Source organism: Amblyraja radiata, chromosome 1 (assembly GCF_010909765.2).
Source record: "Amblyraja radiata isolate CabotCenter1 chromosome 1, sAmbRad1.1.pri, whole genome shotgun sequence".
NCBI classification, from domain to species: Eukaryota; Metazoa; Chordata; class Chondrichthyes; order Rajiformes; family Rajidae; genus Amblyraja; species Amblyraja radiata.
This window is the reverse complement of record NC_045956.1, coordinates 63,226,543-63,243,636: the sequence shown is the minus strand read 5'-3', so window position 1 is coordinate 63,243,636 and position 17,094 is coordinate 63,226,543. Positions and strand designations below refer to the sequence as shown.

Here is a 17,094-nt window from a genome sequence, read left to right as displayed (position 1 = left end):
AGACATTGGCAAGGCCACATTTCGAATACTTTACGCAGTTATTGTCGCCCTACTATAGGGTAGATGCCATTCAACTAGAAAGGGTGCAAAAAGGATTTATAAATTACCAGGATTAGAGTGTTTGAGTTATAGGAAGAGGCTGGATGAACTCGTTCTTTATTCCCAGGACCACAGGAGGTTGAGCTGTGATCTTTTGGGGGTATATAACATCATGGGCACAGTTGGCACAGTCAGGGTTAATGGCAACATTCTTTTCTCCAAATAGTTCCCAAAAACTAGAGGGAAGAGTTTTAAAATTTGAGCGGAAAGGGAGAATTGGGGACTTTTGCACTATATTAGCTATTTGTTTTAACTTATTGTGCTTTTTTTGTTTGTTTTATTATATTATCTTTTGAATACTGCGTTTACAAATCTGTTGTGCTGCTGCTGCAAGTAAGAATGTCATTGTTCTGTTTTGGTAGATATGAGAATAAACACTCTTGACTTACAATAACAATATTTCAAAGACATTTGGACAGGTTCATGGATAGGAAAGGTTTAGACGGATATGAGCCAAAAAGGGGCAGATAAGACTAGTATAGATGGGGCATCTTGGTCGTCATGGGCGAGTTGAGTAGAAGGGCCTGATTCCGTTTTTATGACCATGAGAGTAATGGAGAATGAACCAGAAAATGACACAGAACATAGATAGTACAGCAGAGGAACTGGCCCACAGTGTCAATGCCAAACATGATGTCAAGTTAATCTTCTCTGCCTCCAAATGATCCATATCTCTCCATTTCCTGCAATATCTTATGCCGATCAAAAAGCCTCTAAGCACCATCATATCTGCTTCCACCTCCAACCCTTACATCACGTTTCAGGCATCCACCACTCTCCATGTAAAAAACTAGCCCCACATTTCTTTTAACTTTCCCCCTCTGACAAACCTATGCCCTCTAGTCTTTTGAAAATTCCATCCTGGGGAAAAATATTCTTACTACACTAACTGTGCTCTCATAATTTCGTATACTTCTATCAGTTCTCCACTCATTCTCCAAAGTTCTGGAGAAAAGAATCCAGGTTTGCCCAAACTCTCCTAAGGGTGAGTACCCTCTAATCCAAGGCAGCATTCTGTTAAATCTCTTCTGCACCCTCTCCAAATCCTTCACATCCTTCCTATAATGAAGCAACCACAGTGGCAGTATATTTTAGAAAGACACACAAAAATGCAGGGAATAAAGGGATATGGATCATGTTACAGGTGAGATCAGTTTAACTCAGCATCGTGCTCGACACAAAAATGTGGGCCAAAGATCCCGTTCCTGTGCTGTTCAAAGTCCTATTTTCTAATACATTTTTCTAGTCCAAATGCATCCTCAACATTTTATAAAGCTGCAACTTGACTTCCTGACTCTTCAATGCCCCAACTGACAAAAACAAGTATACCTTAAGGGCCTGTCCCACAGGCATGCGGCCTGCATGCGGCAAGTGCGACCTAAAGGGCCGGTCCCACCAGCATGTGCCTGCATGCGGCAAGCGCGACCTAACGTGGTCGCTTGAGCCGTACGGCATGCGGCAAGCGCGACCAAACCAGAAGCGGGAGCCGCGCGGAGGTCGAGTGAGTGACTGGATTTTTGAACACGGTCAGTTTTTCGGAGCGTGATGTTGGGACCAGCTCCGCACAACTCCATACGGCTCCGGCGATCGAAGTGGGACCGGCCCCGCGAGGTCGTACGACTCATGTGACCACATTAGGTCGCGCTTGCCGCATGCAGGCGCATGCTGGTGGGACCGGCCCTTTAGGTCGCGCTTGCCGCATGCAGGTCGCATGCCCGTGGGACAGGCCCTTTACGTGTCACACTTGCTTGAATGAAATTCAAGTTACCATTTCTCTGCCCATAACTGTAACTGATCTCAGTCTGCTGTAGTATAAAATTATGACCCATCAGAACACTGCGTCCAGAAGGGGAGGAGAAGGGAGACCATGACGCTGTGGCCATTGTGGAAATGTTGTCCGAGGATCACAACTGGCTGTTCAATTTTCCAGGGTTTACGTGTTTCAGACGTGATCAAGAGGGAGTCAAAAGAGGTGGAGGAGTTGTGGTACTAGCCAGGGAGAATGTCATAGTGGCAATCAGAGGGAATACACTGGAGGGTTTGTCTGCTGAGGAGATATAGGTAGAGATTAGAAATAAGAAAGGTGCAAGCACTCTAATGAGGTTGTACGATAGCACCCCCAATAGCAAGCAGGAAATAGTGAAACAGACATGTGGATAGCTTATTGAAAGATCCCAAAGCAACACGGTTCCCTTAATGAAACTCAGCAGGTGAGGCAGCATCTATGGAGCGAAGGAATAGGTGACATTTCAGGTCGAGACCCTTCTTCAGACTGAAACGTCACCTATTCCTTTGCTCCATAGATGCTGCCTCACCCGCTGAGTTTCTCCAGCATTTTTGTCTACCTTCGATTTTTCCAGCATTTGCAGTTCTTTCTTAAACTGTTCCCTTAATGGGCGACTTTAACTTCCCAAATATTGACTGAGATGCTAAAGACTTAGGTGGGGCAAAATTTGTAAGGTGGATCTAAGAGGGTTTCTTGATAGTACAACCGTGAAGGAAACATACAGAAATTTGTGTTGGGAAATGAGCCTGGTCAGGTGACTGATGTTTCAGTGGAAGAGCATTTTTGGGGATAGTGATAACTTGCCCCCATCCACATTAGTCCCACACTAGTCCCATCTGCCCATACTTTACCCATAACCCTCTAAACCTATCTTTTCCATGTAACTGTCCAAATCTATTAATATATAAAACTCTCGCCCAAAATTCCGAAACGGAACTCCGTCCGGCTGTCACATTTCTCCCATTGATTCCCTGCAACTCCGAAACTGGACGCAGAATCGCCGACATCTTTTCCATTTCGGTAGAGATTTCACTTTTCTTTCTAAGTATCCGCTCCTCATTACATTCCGTCGTGTTTAAGTACACGTTTTTAATCAAATCCTTCCCCCCCCCCCCCCAATATTTCAAAACTAAACTGGCTTCACACCCACAGAACCTTCACCAGCCCCAGCCCCTGCTGAACGTTCCATCGTGTGATGTCACAATGCCCAATCTTCACATATGTCCAATCGGAATGGATCCATTTACATATGCCTATGCAGGAGCCCAAGCCAATGGTGAACGTTCCATCGTGTGATGTCACAATGCCCAATGCTCAAAGACATCGTTGCCATAGAGAGGGAGTACAGAGAAGGTTCACCAGGCTGATTCCTGTTATGTCAGAACTTTCATATGAAGAAAGACTGGATAGACTCGCCTTGTAATCGCTAGATTTTAGAAGATTGAGGGGGTATCTTATAGAGACGTTTAAAATTCTTAAGGGGTTGGACAGGCTAGATGCAGGAAGATTGTTCCGGATGTTGGGGAAGACCAGAACAAGGGGTCAAAGTTTAAGGATAAGGGGGAACGCTGAATCGCCGACATCTTTTCCATTTTGGTAGAGATTTCTCTTTTCTTTCTAAGTATCCGCTCCTCATTACATTTCGACGTGTTTAAGTGTACGTTTTTAATCAAATCCTAAACCCCCCCCCCCCCCCAATATTTCAAAACTAAACTGGCTTCACACCCACAGAACCTTCACCAGCACCAGCCCCTGCTGAGCGTTCCATCGTGTGATGTCACAATGCCCAATCTTCACATATGTCCAATCGGAATGGATCCATTTACATATGCCTATGCAGGAGCCCCAGCCAATGGTGAACGTTCCATCGTGTGATGTCACAATGCCCAGTGCTCATAGACATCGTTGCCATAGTGACAGTACAGAGAGTCAGATGTGGGCCGAGGAGCCTTCAAGACAACATGAGATGTTCCCATATTGTGTGAAAATATTTACGTCATTCACCCCTGAACCTCGATAAGAACACCACCTGCACATCTTAATTAAATTAGAGAAAAACGGAAAAGAGGTCGGGCATTTACACTTTTAAGGCTCTGTGTGTGTCGAAGCTTCGTGTGTGTGATGCCGCACCGCTAACCCCCCCACCACCCCCCCCACGCGTTGCCGAGACGGACCCGACTTCGACGACTTCAAGATACGATATTTTAAGACGGCAGGGACCCGACTTCGACGACCAAATCTTCCCTGGGGGCTACAGGTAGGGAACGGTCTTTATGCACTTTTCCAACTCTGTGTGTGGGGGTGGTTAGTGTGTGTGAGGCGCCCGCCCCCCACCCCCCCCCCCCAGTGGGGGCTACGGGTAGGGAACGGCTGCGTTGGGGGATCAGACCCAACGGGTTTGCCATTGGTCGTCGTGTTTAAGTGCACGTTTTTAATCAAATCCTAACCCACCCCCCCCCCCCCCCAATATTTCACAACTAAACTGGCTTCTCACCCATAGAAGCAGCACCAGCCCCAGCCCCTGGTGAACGTTCCATCGTGTGATGTCACAATGCCCAATGTTCAAATACATCGTTGCCATAGAGGGAGTACAGAGAAGGTTCACCAGACTGATTCCTGGGATGTCAGGACTTTCATATGACGAAAGACTGGATAGACTCGGCTTGTACATGCTAGAATTTAAAAGATTGAGGGGGTATCTTATAGAAACTTACAAAATTCTTAAGGGGTTGGACAGGCTAGATGCAGGAAGATTGTTCCAGATGTTGGGGAAGTCCAGAACAAGGGGTCACAGTTTAAGGATAAGGGGTAAATCTTTTAGGACCGAGATGAGAAAAACATTTTTAACACAGAGAGTGGTGAATCTCTGGAATTCACTGGCACAGAAGGTAGTTGAGGCCTGTTCATTGGCTGTATTTAAGAGGGAGTTAGATGTGGTCCTTGTGGCTAAAGGGATCAGGGGGTATGGAGAGAAGGCAGGTACAGGATACTGAGTTGGATGATCAGCCACGATCATATTGAATGGTGGTGCAGGCTCGAAGGGCCGAATGGCCTACTCCTGCACTTAATTTCAATGGTTCTATGTTTCCCTCTCCGCACCCCTCTCCCACCCATCCCTCTCTCCCCCACCCCCCTTCCCTCTCTACGCCACCCCCTTCCTCCTACCCCTCTGTCCCTCTTCCATCACTCCCCCTACCCCTCTCCACCTCCCTCTCCACTCTTTCCCCTCTCTCCCCCACCCCTCTCCCCCTCCCTCCCTCCTTCCCTACCTCCCCATCCTCCCCCTCCACCACATCTATCTCCCCATCCCCCTCTCTCACCCCCTACCCCGCTCTCCTTTCCCTCCCAAATCTGTCCCATTTCCTCCACCTCCTCTCCCCTCCCTCCCCTCTTCACATCCCCCCTCCCTCCCCCCACCTGTGTGTTTGGGGGTTGGTTAATATGAGTTTGATGCCGCAGCCCCCCCTCCCCCCCCCCCCCCCTGCAAAACGCCGTTGGGGAAACAGACCCAACGGGTCTGCACTTGGTCTAGTGTCTTTTAAATGTTACAATGGTACCTTCCTCAACTACCTCCTCCAGCAGCTCATTCCATATACCCATGACCCTTTGTGTAAATGGTTACCCTTCAGGTTCCTTTTAAATCTTTTCCCCCTCACCTTAAACATATGTCCTCTGTTTCTCGATTCCCCTACTCTGGTCAAAAGGCTGCATTTACCCGATCTATTCCTCTCATAACCTTGTACACCGCTATAAGATCACTCCTCATCCTCCTGAGCTCCAAGAAATAATGTTCTAGCCTGCTCAACCACTCCCTATAGCTAAGCCATGGAGTCCTGGCAAAAATCCTTGTAAATCTTCTATGCACCTTCTCCAGCTTTACAACATCTTTCCTATAACATGGTGACCAAAACTGAACACAATATTCTAAACGTGGCCTAACCAATGTCTTGACAAGTATAACATGACTTCCCAACTTCTATACTCAATACTTTGACTGATGAAGGCCAATGTGCCAAAAGCCTTTTTGACCACCCAATCTACCTATAATGCCACTTTCAAGGACCTATGAACCTGCACTCCTAGATCTCTCTGCTCTACATCACTCTCCAGTGCCCTGCCATTCACTGTGTGGGTCCTGCCCTTGTTAGACTTCCCAAGAGATTTTAATATGGCATTTGATAAAGTGCCCCATGGTAGGCTAACCCAGAGGATTACAATGCACGAGATTAACAGTGACTTGGTCCTGTGGATTCAGAACTGGTACATACATAGATACATAGACAATAGGTGCAGGAGGAGGCCATTTGGCCGTTCGAGCCAGCACCTCCATTCAATGTGATCATGGCTGATCATGCACAATCAGTACCCCGTTCTTGGTTCTTGGTTCTTGGTTTCTTGGTCCTCCAAAATATTCCAAATGGAATTTAAACTGGAGGTGGTGAAGGGAGGGCTTAAGCCAGAAATGATTATTGGGAAGAAAGAGCTACTTTAAATTTAGTTGCATCTGGTTGGGTAACTATAGTTGGATGGTGATTATTCCATGCTTTAATTGTGCGGGGGAAGAACGAATTGCTGTATACATCTGTCTTTGTAGCTGGGATCACAAATTGGATCGAATGCCCTCGTCTGCTCCTAATTGGTTTGGGTTTGGTGTAGGTCTTGTAATCTATGTCGAGCTGACCATTTAACATTTTGTAAAAACAGGTCAAACGGTGAGCTTCACGTCTGTCTTGGAGAGGGTTCCACCCCAGAGAATTCAGAAGTTTGGTGACACTCGCTTCTCTCTCGTTCCTGCCTTCTCCCCGTATCCCTTGATTTTGCCAGCCCTAAGAGCTCTATCTAACTGATACACATGAATGACTTGGAAATAAACGTATACAGGTTGGTCGGTAAATTTGTAGAGTACACCAAGACTGCTGGCAAGGTTGTTAAGAGATGTAGATCAGCTACAGAAATGGGGCTCGAAATGGCAGATGGAGTTTAATCCGACCAAGTGTGAGGTGTTGCGCTTTGAGAGATCAAAGTAAGGGGAAAATATACAATTAATAGTATGACCCTGAAGAGCATTGATGTACAGAGGGATCTTGGGTCCAATTCCATAACTCCATGAAAGTGGCAATACAAGTAGATAGAGTAAATTGGTTTCATAGGTTGGGACATTGGGTAGAAGAGGCAGGGAGTCATGATACAGCTTTATAGGATTTGAAGGTAGACACAAAATGCTGAAGTAACTCAGCGTGACTCCCCATTGGAATGCAACCTTGTCATGGTCGGGGAGCTTGTGTGTCTCAGTGACCCCTAAAGCTATGCCAGCGGGAGATTCGTCTCCTGTTAGAGTCTCCCATGCTGGACAGGTCGAAGGGTAGAGGCGAGACAAAGAGCGATCCACTGGTCCTCCAGGTTGGAGGTTGAGCACAACTCTGTCTCGTAAAGGCTAACAACCCTGTCTCGTAAAACAAATATGTTACGGAAACAGCAACTGAAGGAATCAACACTACTGGGCGTGATGGACTTGCAGGGCTATCGACAGATGCTAGGAGAACCAGACAGCATCCCAAGAATAGCCCTGCACTGAACACCGAAATGGAAAAGGAAAAGAGGGAGTCCCAAAACCACCTGCCGTCGAACTGTAGAGGAGGAAATGAAAATAATGGACCTGACCTGGGGTAGTGTCCAGAAGCTAGCCCAGAACAGACAGGAGGACCTTCGTTGCTGCCCTACATGCCAGGAGGCATAATAGGCAGTAAGTAAGCAAGTAAGTAACTCAGCGCGACAGGCAGCATCTCTAGAGAGAAGGAATGGGTGACGTTTCGGGTCGAGACTCTTCTTCAGACTGATGTCAGGGGAGTGGGTGGGACAGAGATAGAATGCAGTCGGAGACAGTAAGACTGATGGGAGAACTGGGTAAGGGGAGGGATGGAGAGAGATGGAAAGCAAGGGCCATTTGAAGTTACAGAAGTCAATGTTCATACCGCTGGGGTGCAAATTACCCAAGCAAATATGTTGCTGTTCCTCCAATTTGCGCTGGGCCTCACTCTGAAAATGGAGGAGGCCCAGGACAGAAAGGTCAGATTGAGAATGGGAGGGGGAGTTAAAGTGCTGAGCTACTGGGAGATCAGGCAGGTTAAGGCGGACTGAGCGGAGGTGTTCAGTGAAACGATCGCCGAGCCTGCGCTTGGTCTCGCCGATGTACAGAAGTTGACACCTGGAACAGCGGATACAGTAGATGAGGTTGGAGGAGGTGCAAGTGAACCTCTGCCTCACCTGAAAAAACTGTTGGTGTCCTTGAATGGAGTCGAGGGGGGAGGTAAAGGGACAGGTGTTGCATCTCCTCCGGTTGCACGGGAAAGTACCTGGGGAGGGGGTGGTTTGGGTGGGAAGGGACGAGTTGATCAGGGAGTTGCAGAGTGAACAGTCTTTGCAGAAAGCAGGAAGAGGTGGAGATGGGAAGATGTGGCCAGTAGTGGGATCCCGTTGGAGGTGGCAAAAGTGTTGGAGGATTATATGCTGTATGCGACGGCTGATGGGGAGGAAGGTAAGGGCAAAGGGAGGTCATTGTTGCGAATGGGCAGAGAGGGAGCAAGAGCGGAGCTGCAGGATATTAAGGAGACCCAGGTGAGCCTTATCTATAATGGAAGAGGGAAAGCCCCGTTTCCTAACGAATGAGGACATCTCTGATGATCTAGTATGGAAAACCTCATCCTGGGCGCAGATGCGGCGTAGACGGAGGAATTGGGAGAAGGCGATAGTCTTTACTGGAAGCAGGGTGGGAAGAAGTGTAGACTAGATAGCTATGGGTGTCAGTACATTTGTGGTAGATATCGGTCAATAGTCTATCTTCTGTGATGGAGACGAAACAGTGGGGAGATGTCGGAGATGGTCCAAGTAATTTTGAATGCCGGATGGAAATTAGTCGTGAAGTTGATGAAGTCAGTGAGTTCTGCATGGGTGCAGGAGGCATACTACTTGATGCAGTCATCAATGTAGTGGAGTTTGGGGATAGTGCCAGTGTACGTCTGGAACAGGGATTGTTCGACGTACCCAACAAAGAGGCAGGCATAGCTGGGGCTCATGCGAGTGCCCATAGCTACGCTTTGGATTTGGAGGAAGTGGGAGGAGTCGAAGGAGAAGTTGTTGAGGGTTAGAACCAGCTCTGCTAGGTGGAGAAGAGTATTGGTAGACGGAAATTGGCTGGTTCTGCGGTCGAGGAAGAAATGGAGGGCTTTAAGACCTTCCTGGTGGGGGATGGAGGTGTAGAGTGACTGGACGCCCATGGTAAAGATGTGGGAGTGGGGGCCTGGAAAACGGAAGTCGTGAAAGAGACGAAGAGCATGTGAGGTGTCTTGGACATAGGTAGAGAGAGATTGGATCAGGGGGGATAGGATGGAGTCGAGGTATATGGAAATTAATTTGGTGGGACATGAACAAGCAGAAACAATGGGACTGTCAGGACAGTTCTGTTTGTGGATTTTGGGGAGAGGATAAAATCGGGCCGTGTGGGGCTGGGGAACGATAAGGTTGGAGGCTTCAGAGGCCAGAGTGCCGGAAGTAATATACTCTGAAATAGTATTTGATATTAAGGTCTGGGGCTCGTCTGTGAGGTCATGGTCCAAGGATAAATAGGAGGAGATGTCTGAGAATTGTCGCCTGACCTCAGCCCGGTAGAGGTCAGCACGTCAGACTACCACGGCACCTCCCTTGTCGGCGGGTTTGATTATAATGTCAGGGTTGCTACAGAGTGAGCGGAGGGCTGTACATTCAGAGGAGGGAGAGGTTAGAGTAATTCAGGGGAGTAGTAAAGTTGAGGGGGTTGATGTCCCACCAGCAGTTGGACATGAAAAGGTCTTAAGAAGGTAGAGGGTCATCTGGGGGAGTTCAAGGGGAGGTGGTCCGGTGGAGATGGGAGAAGTAGTCATCACTGGGTGGTGAGGACTCCTTCCCATAGAAAAAGGCACAGAGGCGGAGGCGACGGAAGAAGAGCTCCACATCGTGGCGGACCCAGAAATAGTTGAGGTGGGGGCGGAGGGGAACAAGGGTAAAGCCTCTGCTGAGGACAGGCCGTTCCATATCAGAAAGGGGGTGGTCAGAGGGGATGGTGAACACACGGCAAGGGTGGTGGTTGGGGTCGGAGGAATGCAGGTGAGTAGATGGAGGCCGAGGCGATGTCTGGTGGGGGGGGGGGATGGGGGGTGTTCAGAGAGGAGGGGGCATGAGGACTTTGGTTAGTCTGCATTTGGAGTATTGTGTGCACTTCTGATCGCCCCATTACATGAAGGATGTGGAGTCTTTGGAAAGGGTGCGGAGGAGTTCTGCTAGATTGATGCCTTGATTTGGGGCTATTAGCTATAGGGAGAGGTCGGACTGACTTTCTCTGGAATGCCGAAGGTTGCGGGGAAACCTGATAGGATTATATAACATTATGAGATGCATACATAGATACGGTAGTCAGGTGGAACAGCGGAAGAGTTGCTGCCTCACAGGACCAGAGACCCGGGTTTGATCGTGACTGCAGCTACTGTCTGTACGGAGTTTGTACGTTCTCCCCATGAACCACGTGGGTTTTCTCGGGGAGCTCCGATTTCCCCCCACATTCCTGTCAGGAATGGGGGAATGGAAATCACTAAGGAAAAAAATAAGGCATATTGGCAGCACTGGTGGGAAAGATAGCATAGTCAAACTAATGGCACGAGATGGTGAAACCAGGATAACAGGTAGCAGCCCATACAGCAGCAGAGTGGAAGGAAGTCTTAAATGTTAGATAGGAACCTAGAAGATTGTAATGGAAACAGAAAACAAGTGCTATCACCTGAAATAGAGAAACAGAAAACAAGAAATGTAGGAGTTGGAGATGGGCATGGTGAACATTGAGGCAAAGTGGAAGCAAAGATGATAAAACATTTGTGTCCTATTCAGGAGCAGGAAGTAGCACCAGTACAATCACCAAATCATCAAATCACCAGAACAAATAGAAAATTTGGATGCCCAAGCAGGAGTGAAAGAAGAAACATTCTACATATTGCAGAATGAGACAATCATAGTTTTTTTTACCATTGGATTTGCCACACCTAAAGCTTTGATTTGGGGGAAGTGGTAAAATTACGATAGAAGTTGCTAAAATCAAGTTGTAAACATTACTATTCTAACGAATTAATAAAAAATTCAATTTGCAGATGTACAGCTTCAAAATTGAAATGAATTAAATAATTTTAAATTTCGGAAACAGCAAATGCAACAAAAGCATGGTGCATTAGAGACACAGTCACACTGTGTGGAAATAGGCCCTTCGGCCCAATTTGCAGACACCTACCAACATGTCCCATCTACACTAGTCCCACTTGCCTGCGTTTGGCCCATATCCTAATTGCTTCTTAAACATTGCGATAGTCCCTGCCTCAACTACTCATCTGGCAGCTCGTTCCATACACCCACCATCCTTTGTTTGAAAAAGTTACACCTCAGATTTCTATAAAATCTTTCCCCCTTCACCTTAAACCTGTGCCCTCTGGTTTTCGATTCCCCTATGTGCAAGAGACTCTGTGTCTACCCGATCTATTTCATGATTTTATACACCTCTATAAGACCATTCTATATGAATCTGAACACCATTTTTTTTTTTACCTTCAATTAGCTTACAATTTATTCTCTCAGTGTTACGAACTCAAATTAATCAAAGTATCAAAATCTAAATGAATGGGAATGATAAGATTTCAAATCTGCAAACCAAAATGATTCTTCACTTTATTAACAACAAGAACCATTGTCAGAATCTTTGGTGATTCAACAAAAAACTAATTTTGTGCTAGTTGCTCCCCATTTGCTCCCTCAAATGTGTCTTTGCTCCAAGGCAGTTCAGTTACTTACCTGAGACTGTAAGTTGATGTTGGCACCCTGCTTCATAAGCATGCTGACCACATTGATTTGTCCAGCCAGAGATGCAATGTGCACGGCCGAATTTCCTTTCTAGAAAAAGAGCAAAAAAGCTAAATTATCAACCATTATTCAAGACAAAGAAAGGGGGGAATCGGAATGCCAGAGCAAGAATATTCATTTACAGGGCACAAAGTATTCAGCAAAATTTCTACCACACGTTTAATAGTTCTTTTATAACAGAAGATATAATATTTCACTCTAAAATTATTTGAAGATGACATAAATTTAATAAATGTAACACGAGTCATGGAGTTATACAGAACTATGGGTGACACATTGGTGCAGCGGTAGAGCTGCTGCCTCTCAGCGCCAGACAGCTGGGTTCGATTCTGACCTCGGCTGCTGTATGTGTGGAGTTTGTATGTTCTCCCTGTGGCCGCGTGAGTTGCCTCCGGGTGTTCCCGTTTTCTCCCACATCCGAAATACTTGCGGGTTTATAGCTTAATTGGACTCTGTAAATTCCCCCTAGTGTGTAGGATAGAATTAATGTGAACTGGTGATCAATTGTTAGTGTAAACTTGGGGGGGCCTAAGGACCTGGTTCTACACTGCATCTCTAAACTAAAAACTAAAGAATGGAAACAAGCCCATTGGCCCAATTCTATCCATGCCAACCAAGATGTCTTCCTGAACTTGGTCCAAATGCCTGTATTTATCCCTCTTTTCCAAATATCCAAATCATCTAAAACATTTCCAAATATCTTTTAAACATTGTAATTGTGCCTGCCTCTACCAGTTCCTCTGGCAGCTCATTCCATCTATCCACCACCAATCCATCTTAACTACGCTCCTCATGATTTTTCAATCCTCTAAAAGTTCATTCCTCAGCCTCCTTTGCTGCAGAGAAAACAGTACTGGCCTATCCAGTCTCTCTTTACACATCATTCCATCCAGTCCCAGCACCATCCTAGTGAATCTTTTCTGCACTCCTCATAGATTAACCACATTCTTCACATGGTATGGTGACCAGAGTTCTTGGTTCTTGGTTCTTGGTTACTTGGTCCTCCAAAATATTCCAACTGGAATTTAAACTGGAGGTGGTGAAGGGAGGGATTAAGCCAGAAAGGGTTATTGGGAAGAAAGTGCTACTTTAAATTTAGTTGCATCTGGTTGGGTAACTATAGTTTGGTGGAGATTATTCCATGCTTTAATTGTGCGTGGGAAGAACGAATTGCTGTACACATCTGTCTTTGTAGCTGGGATCACAAATTGGATCGAATGCCCTCGTCTGCTCCTAATTGGTTTGGGGTTGGTGTAGGTCTTGTGAACTATGTCTAGCTGACCATTTAACATTTTGTAAAAACAGGTCAAACGGTGAGCTTCACGTCTGTCTTGGAGAGGGTTCCACCCCAGAGAATTCAGAAGTTTGGTGACACTCGCTTCTCTCTCATAGGTGTTAGTAACAAATCGAGCGGCTTGTCTTTGGACACATTCGATGGATGAAATGTTTTTATCTGTGTATGGGTCCCAAGCTGCAACTGCGTAGTCCAAATGAGGTCGAACGAGGGTGAAATACAGCTTCTCCTTGACAGAAGCTGAACAATGATGAAAGTTGCGCCTCAGGAAGTTTAGGACACCTGTTGCTTTCACTGTTGCATGATGAGTCTGACCATTCCAACGCAGATCATTTTGCAATTTGATGCCAAGATACTTGGTTTGTTTGGATTCTTCAAGGGGTTAGAGGGGCATCTATCTTCAATTGAACACTATATTCCAGATATGGTCTCACCAATGACTTGTACAACATAGAAGCATATGGAACAGGATCAGGCACATCGCCACACAATGTTTGTGTTGAACATAATGTCTAGTTGAACGGATCACATCTGCCTGTACATGATCCATGCCCCTCTATCCCCTGCACTTTTATGTGCCTATCTAAAAGCCTCTTAAATGCCACCATCATATCTGGCTCCACCACCACCCAGGCAATGCTTTTCAGCCCCCCACCATTCTCTTGTGTAAAAGACCTACCCCTTTCACCTTACATCTATGCCCTATAGTGTAAGTAAGTAAGTTTATTGGCCAAGTATTCATATACAAGGAATTTGCCTTGGTGCTCCACCCACAAGTAACAGCATGACATACAGTGACAGTTACGAATGATGCAGAAAACACTAAACATTAATAATGATAAAACATTAATGATGTTAGTGTTGGACATTTCCACCCTGGAAAAAGGTTCTGAATGTCTACCCACTCTATGCCTCTCATAATTTACATACATTACATTCCATTCTCCTCCCAACCTCTGGCGCTCCAAAGAAACCAATCCAAGTCTATCCAACCTCTCCCTGTAGCTGAAACACTCTAATCCAGGCTGCATTCAAGTAAACTACTTCTGCACCCTTTCCAAATCCGCCCCATCTTTCATCTATTGGGGACGACCGGAACTGCTTGTAATACTCCAAATGCAGCCTAACCAAAGTCCTAGAGAACTGCATCATGACATCCTGACTGTTATATCCAATGCCCCCTGTAATGAAGGCAAGCATACCATATGCCTTCTTTACTACTCTATCTACTTGTGCTGCCACCTTTATTGAGCTATCAAATTGGACTCCAAGATCTATCTGTACATCAATGCCGTTAAGGGTCTTGCTATTAACTGTATACTCCCAAATATACCTCCCAAAGTCCAACACTTTACCCTTGCTTGGGTTAAGCTCCACCTGCCATTTCTCTGCCCATTTCTGCAGCTGATCTATACCCTGCTGCATCATCTGACTGCATTCCTCACTCACTGCAACTCCTCCAAAGTTGTTGTCGTCAGCAAACATACTCACCAATTAATCTACATTTATGTCTCGGTCATTAATACATATAAACTTTCTGTACATACACATATACTGTCACATGATATGCCAATTCTTGTACTCAATGTCTCATCTAATGAAGGCAAGCATGCCCATATGCTTTCTTCATCACCTTGTCTGACTGTGTAGCCCTTTCAGCAAACTGTGTGCTAGTACCCCAAGGTCTCTCTGTTTTACATCATTTTGGAGGAAATAGTAAGGTAACCTGTGAAAAATGTTCCCTTTGTTTATGTCCCCCTGACTTTGTCAGTTTAAAACTTATAACATATAATTAAATACATTGGATCCCAAATTGCTAGTGTTACTATTTACTAAAAAAAAAATCACTCTTGGTTAACTTTAAATTGTTTGACAAGTGTTTGGTTCTATTAATTTCTGAACAAATTATTCTATTCTGCCAAAAACACGATACAAAGTGGTAGAATAACTCAGCAGATCAGGCAGCATCCCTGGAGAACTTGGATAAGTGACATTTTGGGTCTGGACCCTTCATCAGACATTCTGTTATGCCATGCATATGCCTATAGCCTTTCTTGATTTGCCAATGGCCTTTCTTGATTCCTTCCTGATTATACAATTTCAGCTGCAGTTGGATCCTCATACCAATTGACCCAGCAAATCTTTCCATTCTTCAAACATCAACATGCTTCACTCACCAAGCAAATCTACTCACTCAGTCGCTGCTAATTCCACTCAATATTAATTAAATTAAAATTTGTGCGTATCTTGCAGGAAAATGATTAAGTGACTTGCATAGAAACATAGAAAATAGGTGCAGGAGTAGGCCATTCGGCCCTTTGAGCCAGCACCACCCAAAGGGCTGAATGGCCTATTCTTGCACCTATTTTCTATGTTTGACTTTAGAAAATATATCTGGCTATTTTCTTTAAAAAGACGCAGATTTTGAAATGCATATGTTTATATTGACAAAAATATTAAACTCAAGCCACAACTTCTAAGATTTGTTACTCCATAATCTTGGCATAAATTAACTCAAAAGCCTAGTGGGGGAACATAAACTGCTATTCTTGTTAATTTTCCATTGATGGGTTCAAAGAGAGAAACTCTCAATATCCTTTGGTAATTTTAAGCTGCTAAAAAGTTACATAACGGCTAAACCTGTTAGATAACAGCTAGACTCTGTTGAGTCTACTATTACTGCATTATAAAAAAACACACCGTGGTGGAGTAACTCAGCGGGAATGGCAGCATCTCTGGAGAACATCGTTAGGTGATGATTCAGGCCGGGACCCTTCAGACTCATGATATGTTATGTTATGCTTCTTTTGATCATTTTGTGAGGTATTGTAAGAAGAAAACATGGTTGTTGCTTTCACTTCCAACAAATGTTATTCCCTTAAATTCATTTAATTCAGTGTAAAATTCAAGCAGGTGTTGATGTAAATATTTTCACCATATTTGAAGTATATTTTAACTTTCCTCACACTCCTGGGAGAAACACAAGAACAAAAAAATCCAGTCCAATTAGGGATCATTCTCTTACCTCCATACTCCCAAACATACTCTTTAATATTGTTATATTCAATTCATTAACGAGTCTGCACTTTTCTACTCAAAATGTCTCATATGCTCTTATGTCACTGGACTTTACTTTAGACTTTCGAGATACAGCATGGAAAAAGGCCCTTCAGCCCACCGAGTCCGCGCCGACAAACGATTGCCCGTACACTAACACTATCCTACACATTAGGGACAATTTACAAAACCAAATTTATAAAAGCCTTTGTAATCTTACAACCTTCTATCATCACCCTCTGCTTCCTTTCATGGCCAATTTCCTATCCAGTCAGCTAGCTCACCTAGATCTCCCTGGGTCTCATGCAATCTAACCCTCCAGAGCCGCCTACCATGCAGAATTTTATCAAACACCTTGCTGAAATCTATATAGACAATGTCTGCAAATCTGCCCTCACAAACCTTTTTGTTCGTGAGACCTTGGCTATGCCAATTAAGAATCATTCTCTTACCTCCAAATTCCTAAACACACTCTTTAATATTGTTATATTGTTCATTAATGACTCTGCACTTTTCAACCCAAGATTGGGAACTATGCACCAGTACTGTTAGATCCCTAGTCTACAACACTCCCCGGGACCCAACCATTCACTTTGAAGACCCTGACCCAGTTTGACTTCCCAAAATGCGACACCTTCGGTGGGCGGCGCGACTTTCGTCTGCAGCGGCCTCTGCAGTCCGTCTGCGTTTTTATTATTTTATGTCTTATGTTTTTATGTAGTTTTTGTTATTTTTGTTGGGGTATGTGTGTGGGGGGGTGGGGGTGGTGTGGTGGGGGGGGGTGGGGGTAACTTTTAAATCTCTCCCTGCACGGGAGACCCGACCTTTTCTTTGTCGGGTCTCCGTTGTCGTTGGGGCTGCAACGAGGAGCGGCCTCCAACAGGAAGACCGGGGGCTGTGGTGCCGACTACTCACCTCACCGTCGCGG

The 17,094-nt window shown here is 45.4% G+C and overlaps 1 protein-coding gene across 39 annotated transcripts in view; it reads right to left on the bottom strand.

Moving 5' to 3' along the window:
* ank2 (ankyrin 2) overlaps nucleotides 1-17,094 on the bottom strand; it is a 524,159-nt gene that overhangs the window by 227,278 nt on the left and 279,787 nt on the right. For all 39 annotated transcript variants that reach the window (XM_033023003.1, XM_033022993.1, XM_033023145.1 and 36 more), the window contains one exon: nucleotides 11,747-11,845. In XM_033023003.1, the coding sequence (XP_032878894.1) occupies nucleotides 11,747-11,845 (99 nt within the window). The remainder of the gene's footprint in view (nucleotides 1-11,746; nucleotides 11,846-17,094) is intronic.